At 36.7% G+C, this 23,305-nt stretch overlaps 1 protein-coding gene across 15 annotated transcripts in view; it reads right to left on the reverse strand.

Moving 5' to 3' along the window:
• MBD5 (methyl-CpG binding domain protein 5) overlaps nucleotides 1–23,305 on the reverse strand; it is a 405,239-nt gene that overhangs the window by 56,719 nt on the left and 325,215 nt on the right. For 11 of the 15 annotated variants that reach the window (XR_012333127.1, XM_073807733.1, XM_073807731.1 and 8 more), the window contains 2 exons: nucleotides 12,157–12,331; nucleotides 1,450–2,122 (listed from right to left, as the gene is read on the reverse strand). Coding sequence is in view for 13 of the 15 variants with exons in the window: in XM_073807733.1 (XP_073663834.1) it covers nucleotides 1,450–1,562 (113 nt within the window). In the remaining 2 variants the exon portion in view is untranslated. Of the gene's footprint in view, nucleotides 1–1,042; nucleotides 1,189–1,449; nucleotides 2,123–12,156; nucleotides 12,332–23,305 lie in introns of those variants that run through there. The other 4 variants (XM_073807732.1, XM_073807725.1, XM_019925537.3 and 1 more) reach the window with 4 other exon arrangements.

Genomic DNA, 23,305 nt, shown 5'->3' on the forward strand with positions numbered 1-23,305 from the left:
CTGATTTATCTTTCATAGGGATAAAGATGAAGTAAAACAAAAACAAAACAAACAAAATCCCCCCAAAACTAAATTATCAAGATTTTTGGAGTTATTTGCTCTAAGCTGAACATATATTTGCTCCTTACAGACTAGGAAAACCATAAATATGAACATAACACTGATATCTTGCTATATTATTGATACATTGATAACAAAGTATTTCTGGCAGTTTGTTAACAGCACTGACAATAGAAACACTTTGAGAAAGTTATTCCGTGTGTCCTCATCCATCTAAGCTACCATGGGGTGAGCTCCACATTCCCTGCTTTCTTATCCCTTCACCTCAATTAATATAGAGCATAGCTTGAATATTACAGAAACAAAAAACACGTGTGCAAAAGAATTTCAATTGGTCATTAAGTTTACCTCAAGAAATACCTTGCACAAAACAAACCAAACAACCAACCAGCCAACCAACCAACCCAGGACAGAATCTGAACTGACAGTAGAGTTGTTATAGTATGAAATCATTTGGGTTTATATAATGGAAAATTCTTCATTTATATAAATACATCTTTGCACAAATGAGAATTCCGTTGAAGCTGAGATACAAATAACCACAATGAAAGTAACAACATTAATGTAATGATGCAATGTGATATTTTTTAAAAAGTTCTCTTTGTAATAGTTTTTCTTATTACATCACAAAGAAAGATTTATGGTATTCTAATCACATACTTACTGATAAACTACAAAGTAAGGAACTTAGGTGCCAATTGTTTAATAATAAGACTAAAACCTCTTGCCAACAGTTCAGTTACTTCATTCAAGTTGTTCAACATAATAAAGGCTGTCAAAATTTAAAAGAGCAGGCATTTATATGTAATTTGTATGATTTTTACTTGCGAGATGACTCCATCATGACTTATTCTTTTACTATTATATGCAGGGAATAGATTAAAAACTGCACAGAAAAAATAGGGAAATTATTTTTAGTTAATATCAGGCATTAAGAAACTAATAATTGAAACTGCCTATAGATAAAAACACTTAACCTTACATCAGAATAGCCAGCTGAAGCACTATGAAGGACACAATAATATTGTGAGGAGACATCGGGTCTGTTTTCAGTATTTTACATTCTCCTGTGAATGTAGTAATGATGCTCATGAGTTTCTTTTAGAAATCTTCCTATTTTTCTTTATCCTTGTTAGAGAGATAAGCAGGATGACATTTTATATAAACACAAATAATGCATAAAAATCCTCTCTTGTAACCTAAGGCAATTTACATCGCAAAACAGTACAGAATAAAAACACTTAAATATTTCCAGCATGAAGATCATTTATTCAAATTAATTTCAGGTGCTGTCCGTTATAATAGTTACACTCTCAGAGGAACAGACTGTACCTCCTTCAGCTGGGGACCACAAACTTGGAGGTAGCACAGGTAATAATAAGGGCTCACCTGACATAAAGCACTCCATTTTGATCCACACGACGCTGCCAACCCACAGGAACTTGTATAGCTGGAAGACCTCCATCCTTGTCCCCTCCGTCACACTCCTTGCCTCCATTCATTTTCTGTGTCTGCTTGGGACTCCCCAAAGATATCAGCAATAAGATGATATCCTTATATTACAGGGCATCATGGCCTTCAAAAATGGCCAACGCAGCACAGTTTTCCCCAGACTGTACAAAATGCATTGGGAAGCTTCGGCTCAGTTTGGAACCAAGTCCTTGAAATCTGCCATTGTAGAAAAAATCAGTTTCCCATTATAATCTACATTAAATAATCAATATTTAATTCCTAAGGATGGTCTACATGGGTAAAAACGAGTGCTTCTGACTAAGGAAAATCATATTCACCAATGCTGGTACCTGTCTGAAGTGGGGGAGGGGAGGAGTGTAAGTTTTTAGTTCAACATTTTGTCTTGAACCTTGATGTTGGACTAAAATAACCTCTATTGTTTAGAAACTGTTCTCATTTTTACAGTGTGAGTCAGTTAATATTTCCAGGTACTACCCGCCTTTATAGGCCACATTCTTTAAACTTTCTCTTCATCTTCCAATCTGAATCCAAGATGTTGCAGGTTCGTTCATCTGATGTTTTCATGTCTTCAAAATTCCAATAATGTAGCCTGAAACATATGTAAATATGTAAACACTACATTTAATAATGAAAAACTGAGAAGCTGCACACTGTTTTTCTTTTTTTTTAAACATCTTTATTGGAATATAATTGCTTTACAATGTTGTGTTAGTTTCTGCTGTATAACAGTGAACCAGCTATAAGTATACATATATCCCCACATCCCCTCCCTCTTGCGTCTCCCTCCCACTCTCCCTATCCCACCCCGCTAGGTGGTCACAAAGCACCGAGCTGATCTCCCTCTGCTATGTGGCTTCTTCCCACTAGCTATCTATTTTACGTTTGGTAGTGTATATATGTCAATGCTACTCTCTCACTTCGTCCCAGCTTTCCCTTCCCCTCCCCGTGTCCTCAAGTCCATTCTCTATGTCTGCATCTTTATTCCTGTCCTGTCCCTAGGTTCATAAGAACCATTTTTGTTTGTTTGTTTTTAGATTCCATATATATGTGTTAGCATACAGTATTTGTTTTTTTCTTTCTGACTTAGTTCACTCTGTATGACTGACTCTTGGTCCATCCACCTCACTACAAATAGTTCAATTTTGTTTCTCTTTATGGCTGAGTAATATTCCATTGTATATATGTGCCACATCTTCTTTACCCATTCATCTGTCGATGGACACTTAGGTTGCTTCTATGTCTTGGTTATTGTAAATAGTGCTGCAATTAACATTGTGGTACATGTCTCTTTTTGAATTATGGTTTTCTCAGGGTATATGCCCAGTAATGGGATTGCTGGATCATATGGTAGTTCCATTTTTGTTTTTTTAAGGAACCTCCATACTGTTCTAAGCTGTACACTTTTAAAAATAGAATAAACTGGTAAGTGTACTAAACCACTCTTAAGTCCTCTGCTGTCAAAATCACATGTCAAACTCAACGTGTTTTCTTCTTCCAACTTGATCCACTTACTCCAGTTAAAACAATTTGGTTGCTCTTACAACTTTCTAATTGCAAGATAGAGACAGACCCATAATTATGGCGTTACACATATACACACAGAACCTCCTTCTAACTGACAATAAAAACATATTTACGCACAACCTCCTTCTGACAATAAAAACATATTTATCACCTCTTAGAACCTGACAACTAGAAAGTTGTGTGTTAATCCAATCACTTTTTTTTTTTGGCCATGTGGCATGTAGGATCTTAGTTCCCTGACCAGGGATTGAACCCACATCCCCTGCATTGGGAGCAAGAAGTCTTAACCACTTGACTGCCAGGGAAGTTCCTCAAAAACTGTGTTAAATGACTTAAGATTCATATCATAATAGTAAAACTTTAAAAAGTTAAAATAAAAATTAATATTTTAGATTGTTTTAAATATATGTGCATGTATAACTCAATCAACACATAGTGTAAGTATACACAAAACTACTCAATCTGCATTCTTACAAGTCTGCATATTTAAGTTGGTCCCAAATCTATTTTTAGATCTCTTCATTGGGAAAGCAGGAGAATGCTTTATAGTAAAAGGCATCATGATTCAGGCATACACCTTATTGTAGCCTTGGCTCTGAGGCAGATTAAAGGTGTTGTAATGAAGCAAATACTAATATAGCTGAAAGTCAGGAACCATGGGGATGGGTGTGGGAAACACTGGCAGGCAATGGGAAAACCAGAAAAAATTTATTGGGAAAAATGTGGGGTGTAAAGGATAGTGCCAAGTAGTACATTCTCAATGGTGACTCAAGGTGCTAATTTGCATTTCTGGGCCCACTCCACTGGGTCTATGCCTCTCAAAGAAATGACCTGCTTGCAAGCACAGCTTCCTATTTCTGTCTCCCATTCACCGACCCCTGCTGATCACATATGTGTTTTATTCATGTTTCATTTAACAGTTAATGAGTGGCTATTATGTACGAGGCACTATGCTATGTGCTGGATTACAAAGACGGTAAGACACCAGTTTATCCAAAGCCCCAGGAAATATTTGTGTTTGGCACTAAAGAGGTGCTGAGGGACTTCCCTGGCAGTCCAGTGGTTAAGACTCTGCACTTCCACTGCAGGGGGTGAGAGTTTGATCCCTGGTCAGGGAAGTAAGATCCTGCAGGCCGTGTGGCAAAAAAAAAAAAAAAAAAGCTGCTGAGTGGGGTAGAATAGAAAGGAAAGAGGCAGGGAGTGGGACGAGAAAGGATGGAGAGAGCAAGGAAGGGACAGTTCCTGTCCTCAAGAAGTTTCCAGCCTAGTGGAGTTCCTGGTGCTAGTGAAAGATGTGACAGAGATAAGAATTTTGTGTGATCCTGGACTCCCAGTTTGGCCAAATAGCAACAGACCCCAATGAGTGAAACTTTTTTTTTACAGTCCTTTTTCAAGCTCATTTTACTACCTTGCTTTTTCCTAAAGAAACCTCTTCCGTGGTCTGTGGTCTTTAGATTGGACCACCTCTCATCTTCCTCACTTTCAAGCTTTCTTTTAGATGCCTATTTCTTTCTTTCTTTTTTTTTGTCTGCCCGCTCTTGCTTGTGACTCCAACTTCCCCAAGACTGACTGGCTCACTCCATTAAGTAATTTGTAGATCTGCCAGATAATAACATTGGATTCATTTCTGCCAAATGTCTCCCTCATATTTCAATAATCAAAAATACAAATATCTGACGGCTGGGTTTTGCTTAGACCAGCGGTTCTCAAAGCATGGTCCTGCGACAAGCATCATTATTGTTACTAACATCTGGGAACATGTCAGAAATACAATTCACAGGACTGACCCCATACTTTCTAAATTAGAAATTCTGGGGGCAGCCCCCTAGGTGATTCTAATGCATGCTCAAGCTTGAGACCCACTGGCTTAGACTAATGCCCCTGCTTTCCATCGCCGGACATGACCGGTTTTACATTTCTACACCATGCAGGCAGCCAGCCTACTTCCTTTTGTTCCTGGGAGGGTCATCCTTTTTTTGGCTGATACTTCACCATTCTAGAGGCAGCTCAGTTGTAAGGGCCTTAGGAACCCTTCACGCAGCTGAGGTCCAGTAACTATACAGTTATCATCTATTTATCTCTAAGAGGCATTGATTTCCTCAACATTCATTTTGTAAATTTGGAAAATTCAGAGATGTTTGAGATGAAAACTAAAATTGAACTGTAATCTCACTGTTGAATCATACCCACTGCAAACATGGATGACTTTCTTTCAGTCATTGTTTTTGGAAATTTCTAAAAGCACACATTAAAAAAAAGAATTTAATCTAATAAACAATGAACCACTACTCCAAATTCACAATGTAAGCATTTTGTCACTTTTGCTTATTTAAAAAAACAAAACACTTTAAAAATATTACAGATGAAGTTAAATACTACCCCTCACCCCCATCCAATTTCTCTTTTTCATCCCATTCACCTCCCCTCTGGCTTAAAGGCAACATCCTTATTTTGGTCTGTATATTTCCAGGCTATGTTTTTTTTTTAAATAAAATTTATTTATTTTATTTATTTATTTTTGGCTGCGTTGGGTCTCCGGTGCCACGTGCGGGCTTTCTCTAGTTGCGGCGAGTGGGGGCTACTCTTCCTTGCGGTGCGTGCGCTTCTCATTGCAGTGGCTTCTCTTGTTGCGGATCACGGGCTCTAGGCATGCGGGCTTTAGTAGTTGCAGCATGCGGGCTCAGTAGCTGTGGCTCGTGGGCTCTAGAGTGCAGGCTCAGTAGTTGTGGCGCATGGGCTTAGTTGCTCCGTGGCATGTGGGATCTTCCCGGACCAGGGCTCGAACCCGTGTCCCCTACATTGACAGGCGGATTCTTAACAACTGCGCCACCAGGGAAGCCCGAGGCTATGTTTTTATATGTTTATTCCTTATGTATATATGTAAACAATATTTGGTTTTGTTATATGTATTTTAAAGTTTTTACATAAATACTACTATACATATATACCATTCTGCAACTTGCTTTTTAAAATTCAACATTGCTTTGAGTGCTATCTCTGTTGAGATACATAGATCTATCTCTGTTGCAGATATATAGATCCAATTTGTTAATTTTAAACATTTGAATGGTATTCTAACATATGACTTTACGATTATTCATCTATTGGTATATCAATCATATTAATGTTGGGTTGTAGGGTCTGCACGTTTAAACTTTAGAGGCACTGCCAAATTGCTCTCTAAAGTAGCTACACTAATTCCATTTTTTTCTATGTATCATAGTGCCTTCTTTCCTTTAAATATTGAATTATTACCACTTTATACTTTATTTTCACCTTGAGCATTAAATATTTTTCCAAAATATGACTTTTAATTGCTTAGAATTTTCTTGGACAGAGGTTTATAATTTATTTACTTACTGCCCTTTTGTGGATGTTCTCCTAAATTTTCACAATTACTAATAAATCTGAGGTAAATATCTCTGTACATAAATATATGGCCATTTTGATAATTCACTTAGATGTATTTGCTAAAATAGAATTGCGTAATTTTAGGGCCTTTGATAAATTTCCTAAAGTGCCAAGAGGGTAGTTTTAGGAAAACATTTCAGGACATGCTTCTCAAACTTTTGAAATCCATGCATGCCCTCTTTTGCTGAATATTAAAATCTATTCTATTTGCCTCCGAGATTCTGATAAGTTTATCTTCTATATAGACCAATCATTCAAGATTTAGTCGTTTTATTTTTATAGTTTTATGATGAAAACACCAGTTTCTCCTCTTTTCCAAATTTAACATAAAAACTACATATCCACAACATTTTCCCTTCACTCCTTCCCCAAAGATTCCATTATGACCCACCCTGTTTATATGGCTTGGTTCAAGTCCAGTAGACACAGGTTAAAACAGAAAAGATATTGTAATATGAAAGGCACCTCCATCTCATTAATACCAAGGATCAGGGATAGATCTTATACTTAGAACATAATTTAAATTTATTTCACAAACATTTCTGGTAGCAATAACAAAATTCACAAAGATGTGTGTGTGTGTGTGTGTGTGTGTGTGTGTATGTTCTGAGAATATCTGCCACCATTCTACCAACAATTTCATTTTCCAACCATCTTTCAATATGCAAATTAGTCTATGAGAGTCGACTTTTGGTGAACTGAATTTTAGTGACCTGATTCACTTCTTTGCATTGGCTTCATTCAGAATTCAAATTAGATGTCACCTCCTCAAGGAGATCACACTGTAAATCCTAGGTATTCTCTGAAACTTTGTTAATTCACTGATACCTCTTATTACCCGATTTTTTTCTTATCATTTTTTGTTTGTTTATTGCCTATCTCTCCCCACAGGAATGTAAACTCCTCACAGCAGGGACTTGTTTCTCTAGGTTCCTCCAGTAGTCCCACTTCCTGGTGTAGTACCCCTGGCCTACAGGAGGTACTTAAATACTTGATGAAGACAAGCTACAAGTTACTACAATGACTACATTCTAGTTAGCCAATACAGTTTTATATTTTGATTTTTACCACGTAGGCCTGTAAAGTTTTAGCAACACAGGTGTCTGAAGTGAAAGAAAAGTTTTTAAAAGAAGTCAACAGAAGCCGGTGACTATGCATGTTGACAAAAAATACAAAGGATGTTTTTTGCTATAGATTTGTCCCTAATGATCTCAAAATCTCTGAGTAATAACTTCTGTGTAGCAAAAGTATGATAGGGCTTCTAAAAAAAACAATATGCTAACTTTATACTTTATTTGTAAAGTGCATCAGAGTTTTATTTAAATGGTTTATATACACACTTTAATTGGATTAATAATGGAACCACTAAAATAGATGAATGCAACCATATAAAAATGAAACTTGTATTTCAACAGGATGATAATTAATGCAATAGACCTTTTTCCTCTATCTCCTTTACTGACATTCTTGTCAACCTAAGAATAAATTCACTGTTATGCAGTGATAAGTGTATATTTTAAAAGTTACACCCAAAACACCATGCAGACTAAATATCAGAGAATATGACATCATGAAAATAAGTAGGTAATCTTCATAAATCTTTCTGAATAACATCAAACATCATACATTCTTCTGAATAATGTCACACAACCTTGATTAATGTAAAAATAATGAATTGATTTTTAAGTCATGTGATATTATGAGTAAATTCTATTAAAATGTTTATAATGACATCACGCATTAATCTTGTGCTCAGGGCCATTACTTGGATACACAGTAGGACAGAATGAATCCTGAATGAGCTATTACCAAGGTGAGACTATGTAAATTAGGTAAAACACCAATATTTAATGTTATATAAGTTATCATTTGTACTTTTTATACAATGATTATAAACTTAACTCAGGAAATATTCAAAGTTAAGAAGTCTCCTCCAGTAAATCAACTATATACTTCAATAAAAAAATTTAAAAAAATAGAAAAAAGAAGTCTCCTCCATTCTGACATTTGCAAGGGTGAATGCCTCATGTTCTCCAATTGAGAAAAAAAGCTCACATAAAACCTACCTCTATACTTAAATTCCAAAACAATATGTACATGCAACAACAGGTATAATTGGATTAAGAAATAACATAAGCGTTAGCATTTTGAAGAGTAATGTCTGAGTGGCTACAATGTTATCATTTGATTGGGTAATGAATGGATATACTCATCATCTTTCCATCATTATTAAGTTAAATTATGCTTCTTAGGGTAACCCTGAATGACATTTCCCTTTTCAGTGATCTTTCATCCTCATATCTATTATTTAAACAGTTCCTTAAGAGTACTTAGCCAGCCTTCCCATTCAACCTTCCCATCTGTTTCACCTTTCACCTATTTACTCAAGTTATGCATTTTTATTTATGAGCACACTTATCTTACAGTTATATCTTCTTTCATTTAAAAAAAAAAACCTTCCAAAAAGTGGCCTCATTTTAACTCTGGTTATTATTTTCATTTGGTTCTTATATTCACTGTGCAGCCACCTCTTCCAAAACATACCTCTCAGATACATCTTTTGTAAGAGACCTAATGCCTCTGCCAGGCTCTACTTACTCACCCCAAAGTACCCCAGTACATTTACACCTGTTTTATACAGTTGTATCAGGATACCACAAGCACATCTTTCCTGCTCTGATCACTAAAACTCTCTAGTTTCAAACGTCCTTGCCCTTTCAGTGCAGAAGAGTGTAAACATTCAAAAACTGTGCATAAGGATCACATTCACGTGGAAGGTAACATTTTTTCACAAACTCGGAAGGTATAGGGATAGGCTCCTGAGAATGAGGCCAGTCTTCAGAGTCAAGGTAACAAGGATCCTGACCTATGCCCTTCTATGGTCAGGAGGATTACTTACACAGGCCATTTCATGTTACCAACGTTCAGCAACTTACACATTCTCGGCACACAGAAGCCTTTGGAGGATTAAGTGCTGAATGTAGTAGATTGCAATTGGCCACAAATATTTTGTAGCTCCTTCCATCAGGAATTGGGACTTATTACTCTGTGGAGAGAGAAAAGTCCAGCTGGTCCAGCTAGTCCAGCTGAAGCCCCAGACATGTAACTGAGCGCAGCCAGCACCATGTGGAACAGGGATGAGCTGTCCCAGTTAAGCCCAGCCTAGACTTCCAACCCACAGAATCATGAGTATTATTTCAAATAGCCAAACATTATACTGGAAATGATCTAGAAGTCTAAAATAGGATTTTATTTAAATTAAGTACAGTATTGAGATGCTATGTAGCTGTACATTTTAATAGCTTGTGACCTTGGAAAAGTTTAAAAAATTTTCTTTCCCTATAAAATGGAGATTTTATAGAACTGCTTTGTTCTGGGGATACAATAAGTTAAAAGTCGTAAACTAGTACCTAGCACATAATAAATATCTAAGTTGTTATTATTTATACATAGCTATTAAAATCATGTTATTGAAAAGGTCCATGACATTGTCAGGTGAAAAAACACATGACAAAGTTGCATGTATAGTATAAATCTTCATTTACAAAAATGCTACTATTTATGTAGATATAGTAATAGAACAGCAGTATCTTCCCCATGCTTATCCCTGGATATTAGGAACATGAGTGACTTTTATTTTCTTCATTGCTTTTCTATATTTTCAAAAAATTTTTATAATAAAAATGTGTTGGATCTGTAATTAGGAAAATTATTATTTCCAAAAAAATTAAATGTTATATCCATAGAACAGCTAATTAATGTTTCCCCAATACTTAAAAGCATTAGGGAAGATTTTTATTGGAAACAGTCACAAGCTTTGTGCCTAGTATTATGCTATTATTTCTCTTTCTGTTTTAGCTAAGTGGAGAAAAAGATAGGGAGAGTCAGAAAGAATACCACATTAACCTGACTGACCTAAATAGCAGAAAGAAAAATTAAGGCTATCCCTTTGATTTGTTCTAAAATGTCTCAGGCTGTCACCCTTACTTTTCTGCTTGCAATGTCATCTGTCATCCCCATGTTTTTCATTAAACCAACTTCTGATTATCTCAGTTTTTACATGTCACTTCCTCAGAGAGGCCTTCCCTGGTTTCTCCAGTCATTATTTGGTTTTCCAGGTCTAAATTTAGTTCTCTTTATAACTCCCCCTTATGATATTCAGGAATTCACATGCATTACTACCCATAACTGAGCTTTTTCTTTGCGCTCACCATTCTACATGACTACAAAGAAAAAGCAACTGAGGCAGCTAACTTCAAGTTACAGCTTCCCTTGTGCCTTAAAAAATATAGAAGCAAAGTGAGGGTTTGTATGAACATGTAGAAAATGCTTATGATGCAGTTTATTTTCTTAGAAGCCAAAAAGTGAACAATCACAGCTCCCAAATACATATTCTTTAAAAAAAATTTAGAGAACTGTTTTAAAGTGTAGTAACAGGTCACGCCAGAACATTTATAAACTAATTAATAAACTCACTGTAACTCTGAGGGAAAATTTATTTATGATATATTTCTGCATATTTGGCATCAACATAGTTGGCTATTTTTGCTTTTCTATGGTATAGTAAAATTTCTCAAAAAGATTATTTATAAAAAATACTTGCTTACATTTACATAATCTTTTTAAGAGTGCATTAAGCAAGTTTAAGGGGTTATTTTCACATTTTATCTGTGAATTACTAGTATTTTGGCTACTCAATGTAGCTCAATAGGTCAAATCATTGTTAAAAAAAAGAATGTATATCAATTTTTTAAAATCAAAACTGTACTAAGAATGAAACAATTGTGATTTTTGTCCATCTGGGGGTTGTACAACATATTGAAACAACTAATGTTTATGTACTCTTTTACTTAAAAAATGTTTTAGCATTCTTCAATTCACATGGCAATGGATGCCAAGTTCCTACCTGGAGTAATTAGTTCCACATAGAGGTAATGGTCCCCACCGCCCCCCTGTAACACTGGCAATCAAGTTACTCAAAGTGAAAACAGGAAGATTCCTCAGCCATTGAAGAAACAAATACATTGTCTCTTTATATGTATAAATATCTAGGAACACTTAAGTCTAATCAACATCTCCAGCAAACATAATTAAATGTAAAGGATAACCATAGTCTAATTAATTATCTGATAAGGTTCTCAAGATGCAAGAGAAAGAAGACAGTCTCTGTGTAAATTCTAGAAGGGGCAGCCCAAAGCACACAATCTCTAAATCCCATGATCTTTTACTGTGTTTATTTAGCTTACACATCAGGAAGGAAATGAGTAAGTAGTAATACCTGTAGATGTTTAGTGGTGGCATAAGAAAAGTGTCTCAAGGAGACTCCATCTAGCATTTGACTGCTCAGTGGAATGCTGATGGTGGCAGAGAAAATGTAGCAGCCAAAGAAAACTTATGCACAAAATGTTCAGGTTGGAGAGAAAGGTAGTTTCAATAGCACAAAACCAGGCATAGAATATTTTAGAGAACATGCTGAAGCAAAGCAAAACCTGTAGAAAATAAAGTCTGCAATTTAACAAATAGGTAAGCAAAATACAAAACCAAGTTACAAACACGAGGGCTCTGGGCCAAATCCCACCTGTGGAAGTATCTGGCACGCACACAGTTTGAGAATAATAATACAAGTGAATTAATTGACAATACTTAAATCAAAAGATGTCACATGAAAATTTGCATTTCCTGCTTTACCTGAGAAACTGGACAATGTGGTAACACTAGGTCAGCATTCCTGCCTTGCAACAATTATCTGGAACGGAGCAGTGGCTGCTCCTTCAGAAAGGACTTGGATCTCCAGCACACTGCAGTGGCTTCCTGCTTCATTCCCACCAGCCTGGCCTCCGTAGGCACTTGGGTTTCCAACCTTCTGGAATAGAAAGGACCTTGAGGTAAGGCTTGAAGGACAGACTGTAGACCTTGACAAGAGGTACAACTTATTTCTTTTAATGACCATTTAACCTACACTTCATTGTTTCTTCACAAGGGTAGAGGATGAACTCTCTACTCTGTAGTGGATCTTCACGCATTGTTAGTATATGAAGGAATACCAGCCGGTAAGCCAGCTAAAACCACAAGCACACACAGTCAACCTTCTTAATGAAATTGATTTAACCCTGTGACTATGGTGATCGTTGAATTAGAGGAGTCAGAGGGTACAGAGAACGCTCATCCAACTTTAATTCTTTATCTTTCCTTCTTTCTTAGAACCATTGTCAGCAATACCACATTATCATTATTTCAGGAACTTAATGTTGGGATAAAAGAATTATGGAACCAAATTGTACATTATCATTATTGAGTTACAAAAAGACATTTTCCCCTGACTTTTAAAACGGCTTCCTTTTAGCAAATAAGGAAAAACATTATAAGGACTTTCAAAAGTATACTTGAGACCTTATTACCCCTTAATTTTCTCCTAGCCATCAGGGAGACAAGGACAAGGTTGCTCCTCAGTGTGGGTAAAATAATCCTTGGTGCAGTTTAACTCATTTTGTTCTGTTTCCACAGGCATTGAACAACCCTTTAATTATTTGATGGATTTCATAGGAGCTTTGATATCATTAAGTTAGTGACTTAGATATCAGATACAGGTATTTCAATCAATGAAAACAAACCAACCAACAAACAGGTCACCTGGTTTAGAAATTAAATTCTTGCAAATATCGAATCAACATTGTGAAAATGACTATACTACCCAAAGCAATCTATAGATTCAATGCAGTCCCTATCAAACTAACAATGGCATTTTTCACAGAACTAGAACAAAAAATTTCAATTTGTATGGAAACACGAAAGACTCTGAATAGCCAAAACAATCTTGAGAAAGAAAAACGGAGCTGGGGGAATCAGGCTCCCTGATTTCAGACTATATTACAAAGCTACAGTAATCAAGACAGTATGGTACTGGCACAAAAACAGAAATATAGATCAATGGAACAGGATAGAAAGCCCAGAGATAAACCTACACACATATGGTCAACTAATCTATGACAAAGGAGGCAAGAATATACAATGGAGAAAAGACAGTCTCTTCAATAAGTGGTGCTGGGAAAACTGGACAGCTACATGTAAAAGAGTGAAATTAGAACACTCCCTAACACCATACACAAAAATAAACTCAAAATGGATTAAACACCTAAATGTAAGGTTAGACACTATAAAACTCTCAGAGGAAAACATAGGCAGAACACTCCATGACATAAATCACAGCAAGATCCTTTCTGACCCACCTCCTAGAGAAATGCAAATAAAAACAAAAATAAACAAATGGGGGGCTTCCCTGGTGGCACAGTGGTTGAGAGTCCGCCTGCCAATACAGGGAACACGGGTTTGTGCCCCAGTCCGGGAAGATCCCACATGCCACGGAGCGGCTAGGCCCGTAAGGCATAGCCGCTGAGCCTGCGCATCTGGGGCCTGTGCTCCGCAACAAGAGAGGTCACAGCAATGAGAGACCCACGTACTGTAAAAAAAACAAAAACAGGGCTTCCCTGGTGGCGCAGTGGTTGAGAGCCCGCCTGCTGATACAGGGGACATGGGTTTGTGCCCCGGTCCGGGAAGATCCCGCGTGCCGCAGAGGTGCTAGGCCCGTGAGCCGTGGCCGCTGAGCCTGCGCGTCCGGAGCCTGTGCTCCGCAATGGGAGACGCCACAACAGTGGGAGGCCTGCGTATCGCAAACAAAAACAAAAACAAAAACAAAAACAAAAACAAATGGGGCCTAATGAAACTTCAAAGCTTTTGCACAGCAAAGGAAACCATAAACAAGATGAAGAGACAACCCTCAGAATGGGAGAAAATATTTGCAAATGAAGCAATTAACAAAGGATTAACCTCCAAAATTTACAAGCAGCTCATGCAGCTCAATATCAAAAAAACAAACAACCCAATCCAAAAATGGGCAGAAGACCTAAACAGACATTTCTCCAAAGAAGATATATACAGATTGCCAACAAACACATGAAAGGATCCTCAACATCACTAATCATTAGAGAAATGCAAATCAAAACTACAATGAGGTATCACCTCACACCAGTCAGAATGGCCATCATCAAAAAATCTACAAACAATAAATGCTGTAGAGGGTGTGGAGAAAAGGGAACCCTCTTGCACTGTTGCTGGGAATGTAAATTGATACATTCACTATGGAGAACAGTATGGAGGGTCCTTAAAAAACTAAAAACAGAACTGCCATACGACCCAGCAATCCCACTACTGGGCATATACCCTGAGAAAACCATAATTCAAAAAGAGTCATGTACCACAATGTTCACTGCAGCACTATTTACAATAGCCAGGACATGAAAGCAATCTAAGTGTCCATTGACAGATGAATGGATAAAGAAGATGTGGCACATATATACAATGGAATATTACTCAGCCATAAAAAGAAACGAAATTGAGTTATTTGTAGTGAGGTGGATGGACCTAGAGACTGTCATACAGAGTGAAGTAAGTCAGAAAGAGAAAAACAAATACCGTATGCTAACACATATATATGGAATCTAAAAAAAAAAAGTTCTGAAGAACCTAGGGGTAGGACAGGAATAAAGACGCAGACATAGAGAATGGACTTGAGGACACGGAGGGGGGAAGGGTAAGCTGGGACGATTTGAGAGAGTGGCATGGACATATATACACTACCAAATGTAAAACAGATAGCTAGTGGGAAGCAGTTGCATAGCACAGGGAGATCACCTCCGTGCCTTGTGACCACCTAGAGGTGTGGGATAGGGAGGGTGGCAGGGAGACGCAAGAGGGAGGAGATATGGGGATATATGTATATGTATAGCTGATTCACTTTGTTATACAGCAGAAACTAACACACCATTGTAAAGCAATTATACTCCAATAAAGATGTTAAAAAAAAAATATATATAGATGGTCTTTGTCAGAACCTAGAGGCCCATCACCCTTGAGAGGAATGGCGAAATCAATGTTTTAAAATTGGAAAAGTAGGGATCACATCCTGGACCACAGTACTCCACAGGGTGCTCCTCTACCTTTGAGGTCTTTCCAGATACCTGGCCTACTTTTTCTTTTTGATTTTGGGTCAAAGCAGGACAGGGGACTGTGTAGGACAGGGTGTAGCAGCATGCTTGAGCAACGCTATTCCTCAGAAAGCAGCCAAGAGAGACAAAGAAACAACTAAGGGATGTGTGACCAAGGTTAAATAACTATGTTTCTATATTCCTCATATATTAAAGGTACTCCTGGCATTATATTTAATGTTTTAAGTTTATTGGGAGTCAACTACATGTGAAGCACTGTAACAGATACTCGGGGCCCAGACATAAAGAGAACATTGTTCCCCTAGCTCAAGGAGCTTACTGTCTGAGCGGTGGAGGGTAGGGAGGTGGGCAGTCAGGTAAACAGGTAATTAATTAGAACACTGAGTGACACCAGCTGTGCTAGGGCTAAGTATGGAGCGCTAAATGAACACAAAGAAAGAGCTAGTCCAGTTTTCAGGGATCAGAGAAAGGGGGAAGCAGGATACATCTAAGGATGTGCAGAGGTTACACAGGCAAAGAAAGGTTAGTAGGAGACCTGAAACCTTACCTAATCCATGCAAATGATCTTAGTTCAAAAGATTAATATTGAATATTTTATATTTATCTGGCAATAATAATCCCAATATGGTACTCATTTTTAGCTGGTAAGCAAGCATAAAGGTCTCATTTTGTTAGATCTGTTAACCTTGAGATGTGATAAGTGATGAGGCATTAATGAATATTTTCCACAGGAAGATCTGGATGCCTACCCGATGCCTTAAATAGAAAATGATGCCCTGACATCCAGATAAGCAAATATTGTTCTGTATAAGAAATACTATGAAAGAATGATGATTCACTTCAGTAAGAAAGTGATTTAGATGTGACTGCACTGGAAGCAGAAGCTAAAACAAACAAGATATGGATGAGGGAGCCTTCCTCCATAGATAAAGTAGTTCAAAACTGTTTGGAAGTATATCCTTTAATAAAAATATGTCTTAAAATAAAAGAAGTCCATAAGTGATGACAATAAGATGACTGTTGTGCTAAAGTTATTCTGGCCAAATGTATAAATAATACTGGCTGACATCCTACCATCTTCTGGGACTTTATACATACACATATTAACTCACTTAGCCTTGTCACAGTCCTGTAAGTAAGTACTACTACTTTTTCTTTTCTAGTGTTGAGGAAACTGAGGCAAGAGAAATTAAATAATTTTACCTTTCCTTTTCCTGTCTGATAATCAATTTCCCTCTTTTCCTACTTTACTTTTCTTCTTAGTATTCATCACTATCTAACATACTGTATTTTACTATTTATCCTATTATGTCTGTCTCCTCTGGTAAGAACATAAGCTCTGTGAACATATGGATGTATTAGTCACCATAACAGACAAAAACCTTTGCTAATTAAAAAAATTTTTTAAAATTGAAGTACAGTTGATTTACAGTGTAGTGCCAATCTCTGCTGTACAGCACAGTGACTCAGTTTTACACATATAGACACTATTTTTTAATATTCTTTCCCATTATGGTTTATCCCAGACTAATTTGTGCTTTGGGCTCAATAGTTTCTTGAAGGCTGGCTTTGTATCGCAACTATTTTTACTTCTCATAGCACAAAGTATAGAATCTTACACATGCTGGAGCCAAAAATATTTGTTGAGTGAATGATGAGTGTAATTAATCAGTAAGGATATACAAAGCCCTTGCCATGTATGGCACTGCACTTGTCACCATAAATGGGCAAGTACAAAATACCATCAGTGTTCTTCAAGAACTTAGGAACAGAAACAGGTAGATGCATGAGGAATACCTGGTGTACAATATAAAAAGTCCTCACATTTCATTACTTCCGTTGTTCAATCATATAATGATGCCTAAAAATGCTTATTCACCACTTCTCTCAAGACATCCTAGTATTCTAATGCATTAATCTTTCTTGGAAATGCCACAACTGTTCACAGCTCTATGCCTATGCACGTGTTGTTCCCTGGGCATAGAAAGATTTCCTCTCACTTTCTTAAAGCAACCTTCTGTCCTTTAACTAAATTCCAGGGTCAACTCCTCCATGAAGCCTCTTCCAGTCTCCTGCTTAGAGTTACTATCTCATTCTACAGTATTGCTTACATGCATGTAACAGCCCTTACCATATTCTGTTTTATGTACTTACATTATCAGGTACTGGGTATGAAAACAGTGTGCTTTGAGTTGAATTATTTGTTTTTCTCACCTAGAGAACTTTTTTTTACTCCCCTAAAATATAATCACAAATAGAAAAGTTCTTAATGATATGTTAAAACCAATCAGTGATACACAAGGTGATTAATCGTAGGTGTGTATTTATTTAACCAAAATCAAATGAAGGCTGAATAGAATCTACTTTTCTTATTTTATTTTCAGCTCAACTTTTGGATTCAGAGACGATTTCCAGTGCCAAAAAGAGTATCTGACGTGGGTTTCCCTGGTGGTGCAGTGGTTAAGAATCCACCTGCCAGTGCAGGGGACACGGGTTCGAGCCCTGGTCCAGGAAGATCCCACATGCCGCGGAGCGACTAAGCCCATGCACCACAACTACTGAGCCTGCACTCTAGAGCCTGCAAGCCACAACTACTGAAGTCCGCGTGCCGCAACTACTGAAGCCCGTGCGCCTAGAGCCCGTGCCCCGCAACAAGAGAAGCCATCGCAATGAGAAGCCTGCGCAAATAAGTCTACGCACCACAACGAAGAGTAGCCCTCACTCACCGCAGCTAGAGAAAGCCCGCGTGCAGCAGTGAAGACCCAACGCAGCCAAAAATAAATAAATAAATTTATTTAAAAAGAAAAGAGTATCTGGCACACAGAAAATTACTTGTTGAATAAATAAATGAATGCCTGTATACAAACCATGGCATTAAATGCTAAATGGCATGGCATAAACTAAATGTACTACAGGAACTCAGAGATGAGATAACACATAATAGAAAGAACAGTGAACGAACAGGAAGTTTGGTATCTACAATTTTCCAGCTTATAACTTTGAGCAAGATATGTAACCTGAGCTTTAATTTTTCAATTTGTTAAGATTAATGGACTGAACTAGATCAGTAGTTTTCAAATTATTTTAGTTGTAGGTCTCTTTTGTCTAATAAAATCTAAATGGAACTTCCATTATAAAAAGCAGAAAAAGAGATTTGTTGGTAATAATTCATTTTGGAAGACCAAATTATAATATTACTTATTAAAATCCATCAATAAGAATAATGGGTTATTTTGATTAATAAAACGTATGAAACCAAGGGATATAGGTGACAGTTGCAATTTAAGTAATCTTCATCAACAAATTTATTTCTGTACTTTGTTTTGGTTTTATAATATTGAGACAATTCTGATTACCACATAAAAAGCTATTGTAAATGTCAACTTTTTGGAAAAATAGTAAATTTGGCTTAGGCAATATTAAAATTGCTGCAATCAAAATGGTCTAGAAGCTTGAAGGGAAGTAAAGAAAATCCTGTTTCCAAAATTGAATGACTATATCTAATCATTACTCATGTCCTTGGTCATGAATACAAAATATGGGTAAGAACTACCAAAAACTTAAATTAAGCAAGAAGACTTTCGTTAATACAATATTATCACATTAATTTGCCATTGCAGAATTGTTAAGGAGTGATAAGGATACGTGGCAGGAAGACTCCTCTGTGTCGTATTTGTATTTATGTAATGGAGCATACATATGCTGCAGCTATTCTCTTGCTTGCATAATTTGATTTGGAGATACAACAATGGACTCAAGTTTTAAAAAAAGGCCAACTAAAAATAAAAATGCATACTCATAAGAAGTTCACATATCTACAGGGAAATTGGTGGCAAGGCTTTAGTCAGCAGTTCATAAAAATATAAACTAGCAGCACAGTTTATTTTTGTTTCATGATGTGTTCATGTGTTACAATTTGGTATAACACATGTGAGTGGGCATGTTATTTTTATGACTGTGTTAAAATACTTAATATAATTTAAAAATGTAAATTAGTGTCCAATGTTTGGAAAACTCTGAAGAACCTCCTCTGAGCTAGATGTTCTCCTGGTCATTCCAATGCTATCCTTTCTACATAAGCTAGAAAAGCAAGAAATACTTTATAAAGATGACTTCAATGTTTTCAACTCAATCTTATATATGTTTACTGAGATTAGATACCCGTGTGATGAGGGAAGAGCCTGACCGGACTAAAGTGGAGAACTTGTGCTAGGGAGTATCAGAAATACAGCTTTAAAAAATATGTCAGTCTTCCTAGCATAGGATGAATCTCTATGCACATAAAGCTAAAAACAGCTTTGGTATCATAGATCCATGACATTTCTAACATAAGCATTGCTGGTCTACAAGTATCTTAATTTACAAATGCAATTTCATTCCTATGTACTTATTTTCTGATAATGACATCTGTCAGATGGCAAATAACTTTTCAGTGATTCTGCCTTTATTTACTTGAAGAACTATTCTGATTTGAACTACAGAGGAAAGTCTCTTAACGGACCTCCACATAAACAAATCACTGAATTAATCAAAACAGCATTTCCATTTGAAAACAGGCAAAAGCTTACTTCTGCTCTTACCACCTGAATTATATGCTTTTGAATATCAGTTGTGTTGTTTCCAAAGCTGTCTGAGTCAATAACACTTGCTGGTGTCATTTAGGAATTTAATAAAATATTTTGTAAACAAATGAAATATAAATATAAAAAGAGAATGACTGTTTCCATGAAAATTAAGTTGAAAAGGGCTTCCCTGGTGGCGCAGTGGTTGAGAGTCCGCCTGCCAATGCAGGGGACACGGGTTTGTGCCCCGGTCCGGGAAGATCCCACATGCCGCGGAGCGGCTGGGCCCGTGAGCCATGGCCACTGAGCCTGCGCGTCCGGAGCCTGTGCTCCGCAACGGGAGAGGCCACAACAGTGAGAGGCCCGCGTACCGCAAAAAAAAAAAAAAAAAATTAAGTTGAAAGCATAACTTTTAATACCTGCCTCTTAAAAAGTGAGGTTGAACAAGATGGAAAAGAGCAGAATCTTGGGGGGAAAACCCTAAAAATTGTGGTTAAGAGCACAAATTCTGGACCCAGACTGCTGAAAGTAAAATTTCAACTCTACCTCTTGGTGTGTGACTTAGGGTAAGTTATATCTCTCTTCTTCAATTTTCTCATCTGCAAAATGAAGATAATACTAATATCTACCACACAGTGTTGAGCAAATTGAATAAGTGAAGATTTATAAAGTACTTAGCTCCTGGCCCATAGTAAGCGTTATGTAAATATTTGGTAAGTAAATAAAAATAGCTGGCCATAAAGGAAATCTCAGTGATTCCAGACAAATGAAATCACACACAATGTATCATCTGATCAAATTTCCATACAGGACGTCATAACAAATTGATATCCCCAAACATCCCTCTATCTGTAAATTTAAAAACAGTCACTCATATATAGGTAGCGGTGAAAGCCAATTTGAGGTCAATGATCATGAATTTATGGCAGAATCCAAAAGGTGAACTTATTCACCAGAACATGACTTATCAGACAAGACAGCAGTATGGACAGAGCTGGACCTCTGGCTTATTGAGAACAGGCACATAAAAAACAAAAACAAAACAGATTATATGATTTTTGCAATTTAATATCAAAGTATTCTAAAAAATATACACAAACACTCACATAGAGTGGGGCAAGAGAGAATGATAAAGGAAATATGGCAAAATGTTAATTGCTGAATTTGTGTGAATAGAGTTCTTTGCACTATTGCAACGTCTCGGTAAGTTTGAAATTATTTCAAAAAATGTAAGAAAATCAAACAAAAATAAAATAGGACCATGGTTTTGAAGAGGGGTGGGCAAAAGATAGAGGGGCAATGAAGTCTGAGATATGGCACCTGTGTGACTGAAATATGGAACACATAATCTAAGCTGGAATACAGGTTTATATGAAGTTAAAGGACATGCAGTACAGGTATCAGGGGAGGAGGAAAGGAACTGTGAGTATATGAGGCAGGAGAAATAGCCTAATCGGAAGGAGTTAAAATGTTGGGGAGACAAAACATAGACTTTTGAAGATTATAAGGCAAAGTGATTAAATGCCCAAATACATAAAGGAGAAAGAAAAATTCGACTTCAGGTCAGAAAAGATTAATATAATGGGCTATTCTACTTTTGAATCGCTTCTCTACCTTGTTAATTCCCCTAGCCCCATATATTGGTTGGAGTAACTCAAGCTTAAATAACTGTTCATTAAAAAAAAAAAGAAAAGAAAAGAAAGGAAGAAAAGAAAGGAAGGAAGGAAGAAAGAAAACTCCAATCCACCTTGCGTGAATGGAGGACAAAATTTGGGAGAGGGATAGGTAGAGAAGGATAAAACCTTCTGGAGAAGCTGATAAAAATGTGTCCCTTCTTAGGCATTTATGTGCAATTGGCTTGGCCTTGAATATTTAGTAAGACATATAACTATTAAATGAGGTATGATTAATAGAAATAAAGAAATAAAACTGTCAGTACTTGAAGTCAACATGATCATTTTCCTAAAGTACCCAAACTGGAAAATTATTAGAACCAAGGACAAAGGTATTTAGAAGGTAGCTAAGTATAAAACTAACATACAAAAACAAGAAAGGGATAATTGCCCTATCAAACAGTAAAACATATTAAAAAGTTGTAGTATTGATACAAGAATAGGCAAGTAGTATAACAGAAGAGACTGGCCACAAATAAACCCATAGATATGCAAATTTAGTTGATGATAGAGGTGGCATTTTATTTTTTTTTATGAGGTGGTATTTTAAATCAGTAGGAAAGGGATGGCCAATTCAATATATGGCATTGGGACAACTGTATACTCACTTGGGGAAAAAAATGAGTTACTTTCATAACTCATGTAATTTACAAAAATGCATTCCAGATGATTCAAGACATAAGTCAAAAACAAAAACTAAATCAAGCTAAAACATAAATGCAGTGAGACAATATAAAAGAATGTTTATTTGAACTATATTTATGAAAGCTTTCTAAAGGAGATACAAAAAGCAAATGCAATTATGAAAAAGACTGTTAAATTTGACTACATCAAAATTTAAAACTTCTGTTCAGCAAAAGAATCACCAAAATACTTAAAAGACAATTGATAGGGGGAAAATATTGGCAACATATATAACAGTCTAAAGCATTAGTATCTGGAATGTATAAGTAACTTCCAAAAGTCAATAAAAAGAAGATATAAAGCCCAAAAGAAAAATGGACCATAAATATGGATAGGCTGAGAAGAGGAAATGCCAAAAAGGCCTGTAAGCTTAAGAAAAGATGTTCGATCTTCGTAGTAATCAGAAAATGCAAAATAAAGCAATAACAAAGAATCACTTTTCACTCCTAAGATGTGTAAACATTTTTAAAAGACTGGTAATAGCAAGTTCGGTCAAGAGTATGGGGTAACAGCTAGTGTCAAACTACTGGTAGAAGGACCATTTACCTCCTTTTAGGAGGTATATATATCAGCACCAGTATTAACTTAAGATATGCATATTCTTTGAAACAGTAGCTCCTCTTCTTTATCATGCTTGGAAAAATAATAAAATATGTGCACAAAGAATTATGTAAAATGATATTCAATAGCACTGATCATTAGAATGAAAAATACAAAACAACCTAAATGCCTATTAACTAGGGAATGGGTAAATAATAAAACGTTCATAATATGGAAGATAATACAACAGTTAAAAGAGGTAGTTCTGGGCTTCCCTGGTGGCGCAGTGGTTGGGAGTCCGCCTGCTGATGCAGGGGACACGGGTTCGTGCTCCGGTCTGGAAAGATCCCACATGCCGCGGAGCGGCTGGGCCCGT

The sequence above is a fragment of the Tursiops truncatus genome, chromosome 7 (assembly GCF_011762595.2).
Source record: "Tursiops truncatus isolate mTurTru1 chromosome 7, mTurTru1.mat.Y, whole genome shotgun sequence".
Lineage (NCBI taxonomy): Eukaryota > Metazoa > Chordata > Mammalia > Artiodactyla > Delphinidae > Tursiops > Tursiops truncatus.